The sequence below is a fragment of the Lycorma delicatula genome, chromosome 1 (assembly GCF_047948215.1).
Source record: "Lycorma delicatula isolate Av1 chromosome 1, ASM4794821v1, whole genome shotgun sequence".
NCBI classification, from domain to species: Eukaryota; Metazoa; Arthropoda; class Insecta; order Hemiptera; family Fulgoridae; genus Lycorma; species Lycorma delicatula.
Window position 1 is genome coordinate 88,890,552 of NC_134455.1, and position 18,247 is coordinate 88,908,798.

General features: G+C 33.2%; 1 protein-coding gene across 1 annotated transcript in view; it reads left to right on the top strand.

The window, feature by feature from the left end:
- The window catches only part of Dhc98D (Dynein heavy chain at 89D), a 392,049-nt gene that overhangs the window by 105,747 nt on the left and 268,055 nt on the right, over positions 1–18,247 (top strand). Inside the window, exons 19-20 of the mRNA XM_075354119.1 lie at positions 5,064–5,251; positions 12,721–12,882. Of these exons, the coding sequence (XP_075210234.1) occupies positions 5,064–5,251; positions 12,721–12,882 (350 nt within the window). The remainder of the gene's footprint in view (positions 1–5,063; positions 5,252–12,720; positions 12,883–18,247) is intronic.

Below are 18,247 nucleotides of genomic sequence, written 5' to 3' on the forward strand. Positions count from 1 at the left end.
ACCTTCCAATCGTAGTGTGACGTCGGTGCGAACGTCCTTGAGCAACTTTCCTCTCTTACGTCCAACATACTTGAAACTGCCAGCAGATATGTCCCACAAACATCGGGTAATCCTAAACGTCCTTCCGTTCCATGGTAGAATGATGATTGCAGGTGTGCTATTCGGAATCGATGGTGAGCACTACGCAAATTCAATAATAGACCTACAACTGAACATCTAGATATGTACCGCAGGGCTAGGGCGGTGTGCCTTCGGGTCTTCTTGACCGCTAAGAGGAATTCTTGGATGAAGTATGTGAAATCCATCTCACGTACTACTCCCACGTCTACTGTGTGGAGAAAAATCCATGCAATTTTCAGGTCGCCAGGGCAATCTATTCTCGGTCTCGTCGATGAGGGAGAACTCCTTATATCATCTTCGGCTGTAGCAAATGCTTTAGCGAAATCTTTCCGCTCGGTGTCTTTCACTTCGTCATATAGTAACGACTTTCAGAGGTACAAAGCACAGATGGAATTATTGGCGTTGAATATTAGTGTTTCGGTTGGTGAATTAAACACTCCATTCTTACTTAAAGAATTGTTGCACGCACTTAGGAACTCGCGTGACACTTCCCCTGGGCCAGACAACGTTCGCCTTTGTATGCTTTTGCACCTTCCTGACTCAGCACTACAACATCTTTTGAGTATTTAGAATGGTTTATTCTCCGGACAAGTCTTTCTGCCCGTCAGAAGCATTTATTATACCAGTACTAAAGCCTGGTAAAGAGAAAACCGTTCCCTTAAGCTACCGCCCTATTTCTTTAACAAGCGTATTGTGTAAAATAATGGAGAGGATGGTGAACCGCAGGCTTGCAAGGTACTTGGAGAAACATGGCTTTCTTTCTTCGGAACAGTGTGGTCGGTAACCACACTGTTCCGCAGTTTCTGACCACTGTCTCCACACATCAGGGGAGATCTTCCATTGACTATTTGGTGTCGATGGAGACAGCCATACAAAACGCCTTCCTGAACCGCCAACACCTCATTGCTATCTTCTTTGATATATAAAAGGTGTATGACACGGCCTGGCGACGTGGCATTCTTAACACCCTTAGGAGGTGGGGATCACTGGCAATATGCTTGCTTTTATCCGGGGATTCTTGAATCACCGGACGTTTCGTGTTTGTGTAGATGATTCACTTTCAGACAGTGTCGTCTCGGAAAATGGGGTACCTCAAGGTAGTGTATTAAGTGCCACCTTGTTTTCTGTTGCCATGAACAGCATTACCGATTGTGTACATGCTCCTGTCTCTTGTTGTCTTTTCGTTGATGATTTTGTTATTTACGTTGCGAGCCGCTCTACACCCACTGCGGAGCGACTGATACAGAACACTATATTTCGCCTTGAGGCTTGGTCAAGGACTACTGGTTTCACATTTTCACCTGACAAAACGAAGTGTGTAGTCTTTTCTCGGCTACAGAACCCTTCTAATCCGCGGGTTTTTCTGAACAGAGAGCTTATTGCTGTCTCTACTTGCGTCAGGTTTCTGGGTTTGATTTTTTATAGCCGTCTTACCTAGATCACACATATAAAGGAATTGAGGACTAAGTGTTCCAAACTTTTGTATATGATGCGGGCCGTTAGTAACACCAACTGGGGGGTCATGTATGTTACGTTTTTACTACTCCCTTGTTCGTTGCCGTTTGGATTATGGTTGTGTCGCCTATTCTTCAGCTCGTCAAACCGTACTTAAGATGCTGGACGGTGTGCATCATTCTTTTCTTCAGCTTACCACAGGTGCATTTAGATCAAGCCCTATCGCAAGGTTACTTGTAGACAGTGGCGAGCCATCACTTTGGGATAGACGAGACCAGCTTTTGTTGTCTTATTTTGCCCGTCTCAGTGGACAGCCGAATCACCCAGCTTTTGACCCAGTTCTTAAGAATCCTAATTTGAGGAAGTATGAGGACCGTCCACGTCGTACTGCGCCTGTGGGTGTCCGTACACAACGTCTGCTGCAGCGTATGAATGTTGGCACTCCCTTGTTCTTTCCATCATGTCCGTGCTCGAATCCCCTGTGGAGAATAAACCATGTAAATTTTACGTTTGATCTTACAATGTATGATAAACAATCAACGCCACCTATTGTTTTCTAGCAGATGTTTCAGTTTCTCCTCACCAAGTCGAACCCAGACGTAGTGGTATACACTGATGGGTCGAAACATGACTGTAACGTTGGTTGTGCTTTTGTTTTCAATGAACAGACTTATATGTTTGGTCTACCCGGTGTTACGAGTGTGTTCATTGCGGAACTGCTCGCTGTGGATAGGGCTCTAAGTATTGTTGGCCCTAAATATAGGAGCATTCTTATTTGCAGTGACTCGTACAGTGCTCTCCAGGCGTTGGAAAACCTTTATTCCGGACATCCTGTCGTCATTGGCATATATGATAAAATCGCTGACTTAGATAAATGAAACAGGGGGGTAGGTTTTTGCTGGATCCCTAGCCACGTTGGAATTCTTGGTAACGAGAGGGAAGATTCTGCTGCCAAAGAAGCGTGTATTCAGCCTCCTTTCACCACCCAAGTTACTACCTTTGATTTTATCAATCATATAAAACAATCATTGCGAGCAAGGTGGCAAAGTGGCTGGACGGCTGCCATCAATAATAAACTTCAACGGATTAAAGATTCAGTGTTGCCGTGGGGCTCCTCTTGCAGGAACTCTCATCATGAGGAAGTGGTCCTCTGCCGGTTACGGTTGGGGCATACGAGGATCACACACGAATATCTAATGTCAGGAGAAGACCCACCCCTGTGCACACGATGCAACTGCTACATGACTGTGCACCACATTCTCATGGACTGCATATGTTATGCGGCATTGCATCGTCAGTTTAATATACCCGGAAACATCTGTGATATCTTGTGCGACGATAGTGGGATCTTGGAACGGATGTTTCTCTTTTTGCATAGTACTGGGTTACTGCAAAGGATCTAATATACTCATATATGTTTTTCTGTAAGGAGAGTTTTTTAATGATTTTAACCTTTATTTTCGATTTGATTTTTTGGTTCTATGTGTTTAATTTTACTATACGGGGAGGGGATTTTTGCACAACCCATCGGAGTTGGGTAAGTTTTTATACTTTCTTTATTCTGTTATTTTAACTTTTGTATTTTATCAACTTTGTCTGTGGTATTAGTTTTGGGTTTTATTTTGCCTTCTTGGATTGTTTTAGTAAATTTTTATTATATGATTAATATTACGTTTACACCTTGTATGGTTTATTATTTCGGAGTTATTTTACCCTTTTACTAATAACTACCGGGCGATGATAACACCCAGGCGTTTTTCGCCCACAAAAAAAAAAATAAATAAAAAAATTTCCACGGCTAGATTTTTGGTTGTCAATCAAAATTCTTAGGACAACCTTCACTCACACTTTTCTCATGTGCAAACCCTTGGTCACAATCTCATGGACAATAGTTTTTGGAATATTTAACATGTCGGCCATTTACTTATTCAACGGTCTGTATGCAAAAGTTCTTTCACACAAGTCACATTTTTGTCATTTTAGGAGTTTGATGGGCGTCCAGCGTGAGCTTCATCATCAACCTCTTCATGGCCTTTCAAAAATTCCTTGTGCCGTCTGGAGACTTGTCTTTGTGATAAATACTCATCCCCGAAGGCCTGTTCAACCATTGGAAAAGTTTCCCCTGCAAACTTGCTTTGCTTATACAAAATTTGATTACATATATTTTTTCCAGTGAACGCTGCATTGCGATTGCACAAGAGATGAAACAGAGGTTTACAAAATCACCCATCCTTCACCTTTGAGAGCTTGGAGACAACTGAGCAAGTACTTGCTTGATAGTTGACTTATACCACCATCAATCCCAGCGGATGATAGAGCGCTGCAACGTACAGTCACTTCGCATTAAAATGTATGACATTACTTTCTGTACAGTCCTTGTGTATATATATATATATATATATTTATTATGACCATACAGGTTCAAAATACTGCACTGAATAAGTTTTATTGTAAAGCTGAAAGGAGGGTAGATTGCATTTTCAATTAAAAGCAGTTATCTTGCAACAGAAGTTCAACATTTATTTCCTTTATTTCTGAGTATTTAAATTATAAAAAAAATATATATATTTCACCAAAAACAGGGCAGAAATGTATTTATATAAAAAAAATGCTGTAAATAATTTGACTGCAAGTTAATAATTTTAGTGCTTGTTTTTTTTTTGGGACTGTTTTAAGTGCCTCCTGAGATATAAAATTAAAATAAAAGATTAGTCAATAGAAATACAAGTGATAACCCTTCAAATCAATAATAAGCTTGTTTGCAAAGTACCACATTTAATCAATGTGTTGACAATTGTTCTATTTTATGTTTGTAGATTTCAACCAAACTGTTTATTACATAGTCTGTTTTTGCAGTTTCAGATAAATGCATTTACCAATTTTGTGTAATTTTGCTGTTAGGTGGAATGAAATCTGTGTAACAATTTTTCATAAAATTTTCTCTTTCAAAGTGGCAGCTGATATCTTTCTTACAAGTGGTTAACAGGGATTGGCAGAGAGTTGCAGTGGAGGGAAATAATGGATGCCATACTACTCATACTCGAGAGGAGGATGCTATTCTGTTGTATAGCATTGTACTTTTCGCAGAACACTAGTAAATACTTGTTTGATGTGTTAAATATCATTTAATTCATTATACTTAATCTAATTTTTCCAGTTTTTCCTTGTGCCCCTTATAAAAGAATTTTATATATATATAAAATAAAAAAATAAGGATTTTGTGGAACGAGATGCCTATTTTTTATTGACTGATGACAACAGTCATAAGTCAGTGCCTGGGGAGAAGTGAAACCTGATCTCTTGGACAACATTAGACTTCTTATTTTATCTTAGGAACAGAGCAGATCAAAACTCAAAATTTATTCCTTATCATGTATAATTTCAGGATCTGCAGCTAGGATAAAAATTACTAAATAATTTTAGTTTGTTTTTGAAATATTTTTAAGTAACAATTCTTTAAAAGAACAATTTTGTGTATTATTCAACAGGAATTCTTTGATGTTATGATTGAAAAGAGAAATAAGGTTATGGGGCATTTAATGTCTGTAAATAATAAAATTGGTCCAATACTATGTAAGCTTGAAGGGATTGTATTGCAGACCAGTTCTGGAAAATCACCAGTAATGACGTATTTTTATAACAACTTTGAATCAAAAATATTCCAAGCGATTATTAAGTAATTATATTTTTACAATATTTATTTATTATTATTATTATTATTGTTGATGTAATGACATATATTTATAGGTATTTTTATGTTTGGTTGATAAATAAAGTATTAACTTTTAAGTCTGGTGAACTTTTCACTCTGTGAAACTTAATGTAAAAAATTAATGTTATAATTTTCTTACTTTCAGTACTTATGTGCTTTATTAGAGTTCTGTAGTGTATATGCAAAATAAATAGTCTAGTAGTAGGAAATGTGGCTCTTGATCTGTACTACTGCTTAATTGTGTACATCTGAATTGTCTTTCTAATTCCTACTCTGTAGAAACCAGATGTCTGCAAACTATCACAATTTATTCTCTTAATTTAAAATCATCTTAGCTACGAATTGATATTGCTTTTAATAGTAGAAGATTATACTCTGTTTCATTATAATTGTGTTTTATCTCCACAGCTGTTTTTTCTTTTTTTTATTTACTTTTTTTGGATGGGTAATATTAATCAAATAGATATGTATGATGTTACTTGAGCTTGTTCATGAAATCAGAATTCATATAGAATAGAGCTGAACATTTTTACTTCTTTATACAAATTAAAAGAAGTAATGTGATCCTGAAAAATTTCGTTTTTCAGATTTCAACAGAAATGACTATCCCTGAATCCATTTTGACTACTTTCAGCGTGATGTGTGTACATTTGTATGTACAAACGTATGTGTCTCGCATAACTCAAAAATGATTAGCCGTAGGATGTTGGACTGTTGTAACATCTAGTTGTGCACCTTCCCTTTTGATTGCAATCGACTGAACAAAAAGTCTCCAAAAAAGCCCAAAACCCAAAAAAAAATTTGGATTTTGGACTTTTTCGTAACTGCAGTAATAATCCCTTATTGAGAGCTTTTCAACGATCTATCATAAGTGGTACATTTTCATTGTTTCCAGAGTTATAGCCAAATGAAATTTTAGTTAATGAAATATTTGGATCTTATAAGGGGAAAGCATATTGGTTCAAATCAAACTTCCAGTTATTAATGAAATAAAATTTTATGTACTTTTTATTTAAAAAAATATATATATGTAATTTAATAGGCATACAAGTAAGTCATGTAGTGTCCACATCAGATTTGGTGAAACATCCGATTATTCATTTTTGTTTTCATTTTATTGATGGTTTCATCATAATAATTTAAGAAACACAGTATCAGGTGGATATAAGACATACATTTATTTAAAGAGTAATAAAGGGATTTTTACTCTACTAATATTTCAGGTAAGATTGTTGAATTAATAATTGTATAAATATTTGATGTTAATAAAAACTAATATTTCAGCAATTGTGTAACTGTCCACTTTATTAAAGAATTGGAGGATCGTATCTCACTTTCAAATGAAATAAGTTTAAATGAAGTGCAACAAAAAATGTGTTTATGTAATTTAATAGGTGTACAAGGAAGTAATGTGTTGTCGACATCAGATTTTTAAAACTAATATATATTTCACATATTGAATTGAGTACTGCCATGATGAATACTGAATTGAATTGAGATTCCTATTACTGCCATTGTTTATTATTGTGTTATCAACACTGTTGCCAAGTCAGGTCTGTATGGTAGATGAGTCAGATCATACCATTTATGTTGTGACAGTTATCATTATTTAAGTAACACTAACAGGATAAATTGCATTTAAGGTCATTATTTAAGTATTATTAGAGCATAAATTGTATTTAAGCAACAAAACTAAATTTTAGCATACTATTCATCTGAATATTAGTGTATAATAACTAAGATCTTTTCTGGAGAAAAAATTATTTTTGCTTTTCCTAAAAAAAGTGAGTTACTTGCTTCTTTCACTTAAGTAGTAAAAGGCAAGATTCAAGTCTCAATATCCAAGGTTTCAAAAGAAATTCGTCACCTCTTTAAAAATGCTGAAGTTGGATCTTAGCTACTAAATGTTTTTCTCTGTTCTTTGGTGAAAGGAGATAAAAAATCCATCTTGTTCACACTTTTTTTTGTATTCAGTACTTCATTTTTTATGTACAAAATTTCCTCAGCTTTCACTTCATTAATTTTTTAATTTATTTTTTACAAATGCTATTCATTGACTTGTCCAAACAATTTTATCAATACATCTTCAGGGGTAAGATATATTTTCAGTTGAATGTTGAAAATGAGGTTCTTTTTTCACTTGGCCTCCTTCTATCAGAAAATAATTATGCCTGGGATAAAACATTTGTTCTTTAAGTCTGTAGTCTAACTCACTGGATTGGTCTAGTGATGAACATGTCTTCACAAATTAGCTGATTTCAAAGTAGAGAGTTCCAACTTTCAAATCCTAGTAAAGGCAGTTACTTTTATATGGATTTGAATACTATATCGCAGATATTGGTGTTCTTTGGTGGTTGGGTTTCAATTAACCAAACATCTAAGAAATGGTCGACCTGAGACTGTACAAGACTACACTTCACTTACACTCATACATATCATCCTCATTCATCTTCTGAAGTAATACCTGACAGTGATTCCCACAGGCTAAACAGGAAATAAGTGGTAAGTGATGACATGTTCACTACATATCTAATAGTCTGAACATTCTCACATTTGTCTGTTCTCAGCAATAGGGACAGCAGAAAATCATCAGTTTCTGTTGTTTGGATTTTCATTAAGTATGCTAGCAATGAATCACCTCCTCTATGAATCATGAGACCTTGCCGTTGGTGAGGGGGGTTGAGTGCTCAGGGATACAGAGTAGCTGGACCGAAGGTGCAACCATATCGGAGAGGTATCTGTTGAGAGCCAGACTAAGGAATGATTCCTGAAAGAGGGCAGCAGCTCTTTCAGTAGTTGTTAGGGGCGTAAGTCACAATGACTTAAACGGCCATATCAGCATCACTCAGTCCTCTGAGTACTGCGCAGCTGAAAGCAATGGAAAACTACAGCTGTTTTTTTTCCAAGAAAATGTGGCTCTGCATTTTCAAAAGCAATAATGGAGGCGCCTTCCTTGGTAAAATATTCCGGAGGTAAAATAGTCCCCCATTCGGATCTCCGGGTGGGGACTACTAAGGAAGGGGTCACCAGAAAAGTAAAAAATAACATTCTACGAGTCGGAGCGTGGAATGTTAGAAGCTTAAAAAAGGTTGGTAGGCTAGAGAATTTAAAAAGGGAAATGGATAGGGTAAACGTGGATATAGTAGGAATTAGTGAGGTTTGGTGGGAAGAGGAAGGCGACTTTTGGTCGGGTGACTTTAGAGTAATTAACTCAGCATCAAATAATGGGCAGGCAGGAGTAGGTTTCGTGATGAACAAGAAAATAGGGAGGAGAGTGGAGTATTTCAAGACGCATTGCGATAGAGTCATTGTAATAAGGATAAATTCAAAACCTAAACCGACAACGATTGTTAACGTCTATATGCCTACAAGCGCCCATGATGATGATGAGGTAGAATGTGTATACGAAGAGATTGATGAAGCAATTAAACACGTAAAAGGAGATGAAAATTTAATAATAGTTGGAGATTGGAATGCAAGCATTGGAAAAGGCAAGGAAGGAAATATAGTGGGTGAATACGGGCTGGGCAAGAGGAATGAAAGAGGGGACCGACTTATAGAGTTTTGCACGAAGTATAATTTAGTAATTGCCAACACCCAATTTAAAAATCATAATAGAAGAATATACACTTGGAAAAAGCCAGGCGATACTGCAAGGTATCAGATAGATTATATCATGGTTAAACAAAGATTTAGAAATCAACTCGTGGACTGCAAAACTTACCCTGGAGCAGACATTGATAGCGACCATAATTTGGTGATAATGAAATGTAGATTGGGGTTTAAAAACCTGAAGAAAAGGTGTCAGATGAATCGGTGGAATTTAGAGAAGCTTGAGGAAGAGGAGGTAAAGAAGATTTTTGAGGAGGACATCGCAAGAGGTCTGAGTAAAAAAGATAAGATAGAAAATGTAGAAGAAGAATGGGAGAATGTTAAAAAGGAAATTCTTAAATCAGCAGAAGCAAACTTAGGCGGAATAAAGAGAACTGGTAGAAAACCTTGGGTTTCAGACGATATATTGCAGCTGATGGATGAACGTAGAAAATATAAGAATGCTAGTGATGAAGAAAGTAAAAGGAACTATCGGCAATTAAGAAATGCTATAAACAGGAAGTGCAAACTGGCGAAAGAAGAGCGGATTAAAGAAAAGTGTTCAGAAGTGGAAAGAGAAATGAATATTGGTAAAATAGACGGAGCATACAGGAAAGTTAAGGAAAATTTTGGGGTACATAAATTAAAATCTAATAATGTGTTAAACAAAGATGGTACACCTATATATAATACGAAAGGTAAAGTCGATAGATGGGTGGAATATATTGAAGAGTTATACGGAGGAAATGAATTAGAAAATGGTTTTATAGAGGAAGAAGAGGAAGTTGAGGAGGATGAAATGGGAGAAACAATACTGAGATCTGAATTTAAGAGAGCATTAAAAGATTTAAATGGCAGAAAGGCTCCTGGAATAGACGGAATACCTGTAGAATTACTGCGCAGTGCAGGGGAGGAGGCGATTGATAGATTATACAAACTGGTGTGTAATATTTATGAAAAAGGGGAATTTCCGTCAGACTTCAAAAAAAGTGTTATAGTAATGATACCAAAGAAATCAGGGGCAGATAAATGTGAAGAATACAGAACAATTAGTTTAACTAGTCATGCATCAAAAATCTTAACTAGAATTCTATGAATTGAGAGGAGAGTGGAGGAAGTGTTAGGAGAAGACCAACTTGGTTTCAGGAAAAGTATAGGGACAAGGGAAGCAATTTTAGGCCTCAGATTAATAATAGAAGGAAGATTAAAGAAAAACAAACCAACATACTTGGCGTTTATAGACCTAGAAAAGGCATTTGATAATGTAGACTGGAATAAAATGTTCAGCATTTTAAAAAAATTAGGGTTCAAATACAGAGATAGAAGAACAATTGCTAACATGTACAGGAACCAAACAGCAACAGTAGCAATTGAAGAACATAAGAAAGAAGCCATAATAAGAAAGGGAGTCCGACAAGGATGTTCTCTATCTCCGTTACTTTTTAATCTTTACATGGAACTAGCGGTTAATGATGTTAAAGAACAATTTAGATTCGGAGTAACAGTACAAGGTGAAAAGATAAAGATGCTACGATTTGCTGATGATATAGTAATTCTAGCCGAGAATAAAAAGGATTTAGAAGAAACAATGAACGGCATAGATGAAGTCCTACGCAAGAACTATCGCATGAAAATAAACAAGAACAAAACAAAAGTAATGAAATGTAGTAGAAATAACAAAGATGGACCACTGAATGTGAAAATAGGAGGAGAAAAGATTATGGAGGTAGAAGAATTTTGTTATTTGGGAAGTAGAATTACTAAAGATGGACGAAGCAGGAGCGATATAAAATGCCGAATAGCACAAGCTAAACGAGCCTTCAGTAAGAAATATAAGTTGTTTACATCAAAAATTAATTTAAATGTCAGGAAAAGATTTTTGAAAGTGTATGTTTGGAGTGTCGCTTTATATGGAAGTGAAACTTGGACAATCGGAGTATCTGAGAAGAAAAGGTTAGAAGCTTTTGAAATGTGGTGCTATAGGAGAATGTTAAAAATCAGATGGGTGGATAAAGTGACAAATGAGGAAGTATTGCGGCAAATAGATGAAGAAAGAAGCATTTGGAAAAATATAGTTAAAAGAAGAGACAGACTTATAGGCCACATACTAAGGCATCCTGGAATAGTCGCTTTAATTTTGGAAGGACAGGTAGAAGGGAAAAATTGTGTAGGCAGGCCACGTTTGGAATATGTAAAACAAATTGTTAGGGATGTAGGATGTAGAGGGTATACTGAAATGAAACGACTAGCACTAGATAGGGAATCTTGGAGAGCTGCATCAAACCAGTCAAATGACGGAAGACAAAAAAAAAAAAAAAAAAAAAATGCTAGAATTCTGATTTTGATGCGTGCTTTGTAAAATTTCAGATGTCTGACAGAGTGAATTGTTGGCACTTGCTACCAACAATGGATTTTTCATGCCTTCTGATGTTGCTCCAATTTGTTGCACCCTGTTTAATTGGTATATAGTGGTTTGTCACATTCTTTTAGATTATAATGAACCAGTCTACTTTTGGAAGTGTAAAATTTTATGCAGAATCTGTAGTATTCTAGGTAGGTAATCATGTGGCTTGGAATCTGGTAGAAGCCATAAAAGTTGGTTGAATGAAAGTTCCCTTAGTAAACTAATCATTTTTATTGCATGGGAATCCTACATGGTATTTTTGTAATTTCAAAAACTGGTATTTTCAGATAAAAACTTTATTTATGCATCAATAAATTAAAATTTAAAAATAAAATTGATAAATTCACATTAAAAAAATAATTTTTATATTCTTTAAAGTTATATACATACACATAAATAAAAAAAAAAACAAAAAAAATTAATAAAAAATCTCTCTCTATAAAGAAAATTGGAGAGAGAGCAAAAACCTCTCCTTAAATATGATAGATAATTTTTTAAATACACTTTCAGGAATATTTACAAAGGTAAATACATATAATAAACAAAAATCTAAGTATGCTGATTACATTAGAAAGAATAAACACATATTTCCGAACACAAAATTTTACTTTTCAACTTAGAAATAATTTAATAAATTCAAATCTCTAATACTTGATAAAATATATACAATAAAAAAAATACTAGAATAAAAAGCATAATTAACAAACAAGTAAAGTATGAGCACTAGGGTAGGCATTGGGAAGTAATAATACATTTAATTTAATTATAAATTAATATAACATAAATTTTTGCCACTTTACCTTTATGGTGATGTAGGCTTTCATCTAGAAGGTTCTGGGTTCAAGTCGCAGACAGGTTTTGTTGTTTCACATTCCAAAATTCATCTATGTGAAATAACTGTAATTGGGTGTAAGCATGCGTTGCTTTGAGAATAAATATAATTGAGAATTATTAATCTATAATTCGAAAATAAATTCAGGTATGGTATCAGAAGGTTGGTTTCATTATCTACCACAAATTTTAATTTTACAGCAAGGTAATGTATTTTATTTCTGTGAATTAGTTAGTAAAAAAATGAATTTTTTTGTGTTAAAAATCTGTTCTGAAGAAATATTAATCTTTGTGAAGCATGTAACAGTATTAACAGAAAAAATAAGTAAATTTATTTCAATAAAATCTAAACAGTTTATGTCTAAACCACGTAGATGAAGCACTTACTTATGTACTATATTACTTATATATTTTATTTTATATAATTTTAATATACATTGTATAAATAAATTTTTTACATTGAATAAATTTTGATTTTATCAATAATCACATATTTTATAATTTGGGTTATAATACTGTTCTAAGTGTAATATTTTAAAACATTTTTATGATTGATTAGAATTTTATATTCATATTTTCACTTTGTTCTCTGTTTTTAATGTTTCAGTTTAATATGTTCAAATCTGAAAATGTTAAATAGAGCTCTATTAGGTGATGATCCTCTTTTTGAAGTTGGTTCAGAATTAGGCAATCCTGATGTTACTTTGTCTCCTACTTGTACTCAAATATACAACATTATCATCCATTGTGTAAAAGACTTTTTTGAAAGGTACATAAGTTACTTTTCTTTGCTATTTAAATAAATATACTAATTTTTCATAATTAAAATATAAGTAATATATGCAGTTTGCTGATATTTTTTTCATTTGAAAAGTATCTGCTTTTCTGCTTTTATCTATAATGTCAACACTTAAGAACGATTAGATAGACCGTTATATTTGGTTTTCAGTTGCATTTTGCGCATTTACCTGGAAACATTTTGAGGTTTATTTATTATCACATACAGTAATGAAAATTAATGGGGAAAAGAAATATTTGAAAAAGTTTTAGTTACAATTTGAAACATTTAGTCTTGCGTTAATATATGTGTTATTTTGGGTGAAGTGTACCCTGTTTTCGTCTTATGAAAACTGGCCATTTTGACTGGATGAAAACTGATACATAACACAAACACATCCTAAAATGGATGCTCCGTAACATTGTATACAGAATATCCTCAGCTGTTCCCTGATGAACTACATGATATTTTAAAGATAACTCTTTAAAGACATACCTACCCAGTATAATTTGATAGATGGCCTAATCAGATAACAAAGTCCTCAAAACTTGTGCAGTCTGATTAGAATATGTATAATATATGCACAAGCTATGATAGTACCACATTTCACATATTAGCATGGGGTGACATACAGAATATTTCAGTAACATGTTCCAGGTATGAAGTTTATATACCAAATAACATACAGTTTTCATAGTATTAGGTATTAGTATATTACCTAAGAATATTTGAGGAATAATAATAGACCATGAATGTTATTCGGAAGACTTTATATCTGGGTTAAGTTGAAACATTTTTCAGGAAATTGTAATAAGGTTTCAGGAAATTTAGGAGGTTTGTCCAAAAAGTATATCTGACCCTAGGCCATAGAAAAAAATAGTTAATCGTATGACTTCCAATCCTAGTCCCTTTAAAGTAGTCCTCCTTGTGACAACACACTTAACCGTGCGGTCCTTAAATTGCCAGAAACATATTTCATAATTCTCTTTTGGTATGGCTTAAAGTTGTGCTTTCATGACATGATTATCATTTTGTCCTCCAAGCTGTCAAAGAAGGTCCGTTCAGTTACATCTTCAGCTTTAGGGGCAATGAGAAATTGCGTAATTGCATGTGCAGTGAATAAGGAGCTTAATGAACCTGAAGAATTCTGTTCTATACCAAGAAATCCTGGATTTGATGTGACCAAAAGGTAAATTATTTATCTAGCTGCCACTTGCACGATTCCTATAGGTTTGGTCATTGTGCATCACAAAGATTATAAAGAACCTCCAGATTGTTCTATTTGCTAATATTTTGATCTACTGGTCAAAATTTGTTTGTGATATACAATTCTGCAATAGTTGAAAAAAAAATCAGTTTTCATAATTTTTACTTTGCTCATCACTTACTTTTTATTTTTACCATTGTGTAGATGCTGGCTTACTCTATGTTCTATGATGATTGGGCTTTGGTTTCTGGGTTGTACCAGAAACTAAACTAGGTTGTATGCTTATGATTGCAAGAAAGTTATGATTTATCAGTGGCACACTCCAGCATGTCCTGTGCATTGTCAAAATTAATTGTTTCTGTTGAAGTAAATGCAGTTTTCGAACAAGTTTTTTGATTACTTTTCTGCATACCCAAATTGTTAATTAAAGTTGTGAGTATAGAACTCTCACTACTCCCAATGTTATTTAAAATTTTCTTGAATTTTGATAGCCTGCCAGTATGATGGTCAGTAATTTGGTCAGTCTTTTGTAAATTAAAATCAGTTAATACCTGTAAACTCCTATAGCTTTGTTTTTTTGAAAGGTTACTTAATCTTACAAAATTTTTGCTTTTATTATCACCAAGTAGTACTGTTATGAAATACATTGTGTCATTACAGAAGATTGAGTTATGAGCATCTGTTCTAACACACGTGGTGGCTACTGTACTACTGATACTGTATTAGTTTACAAAACGCACATGAACCCTAATTACTAGTGCTGTCTCCAAAGGTTTACTGCTTGCATTCAAATATTCTTAAGAAAAAGATCTCATGTATTCACGTATTCCTTAGAGGTATAAAAATATATTTTTTTTACACAATTGCCCATATATAATTATTGTAATTTAAAGCTATAATTATAGTCTAGAAGCATTTGTTTAATCGATGATATAAAATCTATTGCACTTGCCAAAAAAAGTCTTGAATACGCCTCAGAGTCTATATCCTGAAAACATCCTACTAAAATCACACTTCCGTAAATTTTAAGTGAAATATTTAACCTGGAATCTTTCTTCAGATCTTGTGAGATTTGAAATGAAATATTTTTGAAAAAAGTGAAAAAAATGATAATGTATAATTTAAGATTATATTTAACATTATACATGAAATAATATTTACTATAATTACAACTTTAACTCATTTATAACTGCAAATTAAATCATGAAACTTTTAAAATTGGTGACAGTTAATGCAGGTTGCTTAGGAATGACCTCTCCTAAGAATATTAGTATTATGAAAGTATGAAACCTACACATTTTAAATGATGTTACTTTGTTAGTGTAATCCATATATCTATTAAAACAAAAGGAAAAATTTATTGTCTGAGAAAATAGTAAAAAAAAGTAATAATTAATTTAAATAATTTAATTCTTTAATGACACATTTTGAAAATATTAATTTTGAAGTCTAAAAAAATTGAAAATAACAAAAAATATTTTTCTTGTTTGTATTTACTATCAGACACCATCCACATATCCATACATATACAAGAATGCTTGAAATATCCAGAGACATACAAACTTTTGGAATAGATTAAAATTAAAAAAAAAAATTTCCCATCATATTTTTGGATACTTTTACTCCTTTTGAATTTTATGTTTTTTCAATACAGATTTATATCTCGGAAATGGATTGAAATATTTTAATAAAATTTGGTATACAGGCTTTAAAAGACATTCTCAGTAAAAAAAAAGAAAATTTGTCATTTACAATTTCAAAATGGTAGTCACATTAATTTTTATATCTTTGTAATCAAAGTTTTTCTTTTAAATTTTGTTTTATTAGAAAATTATTAATAAAAAAAAATAATTTTGAAAAAATGTTCAGATGTATAATAAAACTACTGCAATATTATTTTTTAGAATAATTCTATTCTTCTTTTATGAATTTTTATGAGAATTTTTATTTTATGGAAATTCTGTCAAACTGTTGTTTTTAATTTGTAGACCATTGTGATGAAATTAAAAATGATAAGGTCATAAAAAATGGTGGAGTTTAAGGCATGACTTATTTGACAAATACTCCATCCCAAACACGTTTGTTATACAGTCGAAACAATTCAATGTGCATGACTCATTGCTCAGTAGATATTTACGTTTTGCCCGTACACAAATATTTATGTCATGTTTGTAATTGCTTCTTTAATTCTTACCTTTAAGTATTCAGGTCAAGTATATTGACCTTGTTCAATTTTTTAATGTATTTACACAAGAGAAAATTGTAAAGGGATTAGACTTCTCAAAGGCCTTTTTGTCCTATCCATTTTTCTGCAAATTTTCCATTCACAGTTTGGCTAAACAATACATTGAAGTGAGAGGGTTCACTATCATAATGAAAATAAATTTGAGATACATTTTTGAGTTCTAGTTAAGAAAAGCAATGGTCATCTAACAAATTCAAGATAAGCATTTTTGTAAATAGTTCTTTCAGCAAAGAAAAAAAGTCCGATTACATGATTTTTCATTAAACCATACCAAACATTAACTTAGGTGTGCCAATACGCTTTCTCAAATATTACATTTTGAAAATTAGTTTCCAAATTCTCATGTTTGTGAATTGTGTGTATTACATCCATTTAGGTAAAAAGTAGTCTCATCTGTAAAAATGACATCATTTAAAAATGATTTGTATTCACTAATTTTGTCTAAAAAAATTTGTCTGTCTAAAAACAGTGAACTAGTATTTTTTTTTACTGTTTTATTTCTTGCATTATCTGAATTTTGTATGTACACTAGTCAGACTTCAATAGAATACTATGTATGGTTGTTTTTGGAATTTGTACCTCAACGCTTCAATGAGCAATGAATATATTAGAATCCCTTTTAAGCTCATTCAACCCTTTGTTCTGATACTGATGGCTTTCCAGGCAATTTTGACAACAGATAGTGTTTCTTTAAACCGATTTCTTCAGCATTATATATTGTTTTTATTTGTTGGTTCCTTTTTAAATAGTACATCAAAATGAATATTGAACTACAATTATTGACTTCGGTTCAGAATGCCACAAAACAGTCTGTGCTTTTTTTGAACAGAAAATGTATTTATAAAAACACATCTCAGCAACAATATATACTGATGTATTGGTTAAAATGGCTGTTACAAAACCTTCTTAAGTAAAGTGCTATCAATGTAATTTCTTAAAATTTCCCTAATGCATTGATCTGAGCTACTGAAACCTCACCATTAATTTATCATGGTATTGTACCAAAGACAAAATAATAAAAAGAAATAGGGAACTATCAAAAATGGAAAACTAGAATAATAATTAAGCCAAGGAACAAATCTTAGAACACTGAAAAAATATTTATAATTACTTTGATGATGATTCAAAAGTACAATCATCATCGGCTGGTGTTCTAGCTGGCAGCAATTGGTGTTCTATGCCACCACTGCCTCTATTCATTTCTGTTCCAAACCTTCTCCTCTGTTATCTTAGTTTACAGTCCTTTCCTCATCTATTAACTTTGTCCTTTTTCCTGATTTACTTTCTCTTTCTACTGACCCCTTCCAATGCAGTTGTCAAGATTCCTCTAATCACATGTCCTAACCAGTTTTCTTTACTTTTGTGTAATTCCAGCATAAGTGCTCTTTCTTATTTAATCCTGTTTGTTAATTATTCCTCAATTTATATGTCTATCTTATTCAATTCATCCTTCTTCATATCTGTATCCCAAAAGGCTCTATTTAGTCCCCCCTCTTCCTCATCATCAATGCTTCACTTTCATACAAGACACTCCATGCATAGTATTTGGTAAACCTCTTCTTAACTCTTAAGGTAAGACTTTTACTACATAATATTTCTGTCTTTTACTGAAGGATTCCTTTGCCACTCCTATCCTTCCTTTTATATCTGTTGTAGTACTCTGTCACCAGGTCTCCATTTCTTCAAGTTCTCTGTTGTTTTTAGTTCTCTGTACTTTTTTATTCTCCCTTCACTTGTCCTTACCACTAAATCCTCTTTGTTGTTTATTTCCATTATTTTAGCTTCATTATTTATTTTCTTTCCGTACTCTTTCATTCTTTCCTCCAGGGTTGTTAACCAATTGTTGATTGGTACATGTGTATCATAACCTAGAATTACACAATATCTTCAGATAATCTTATGCA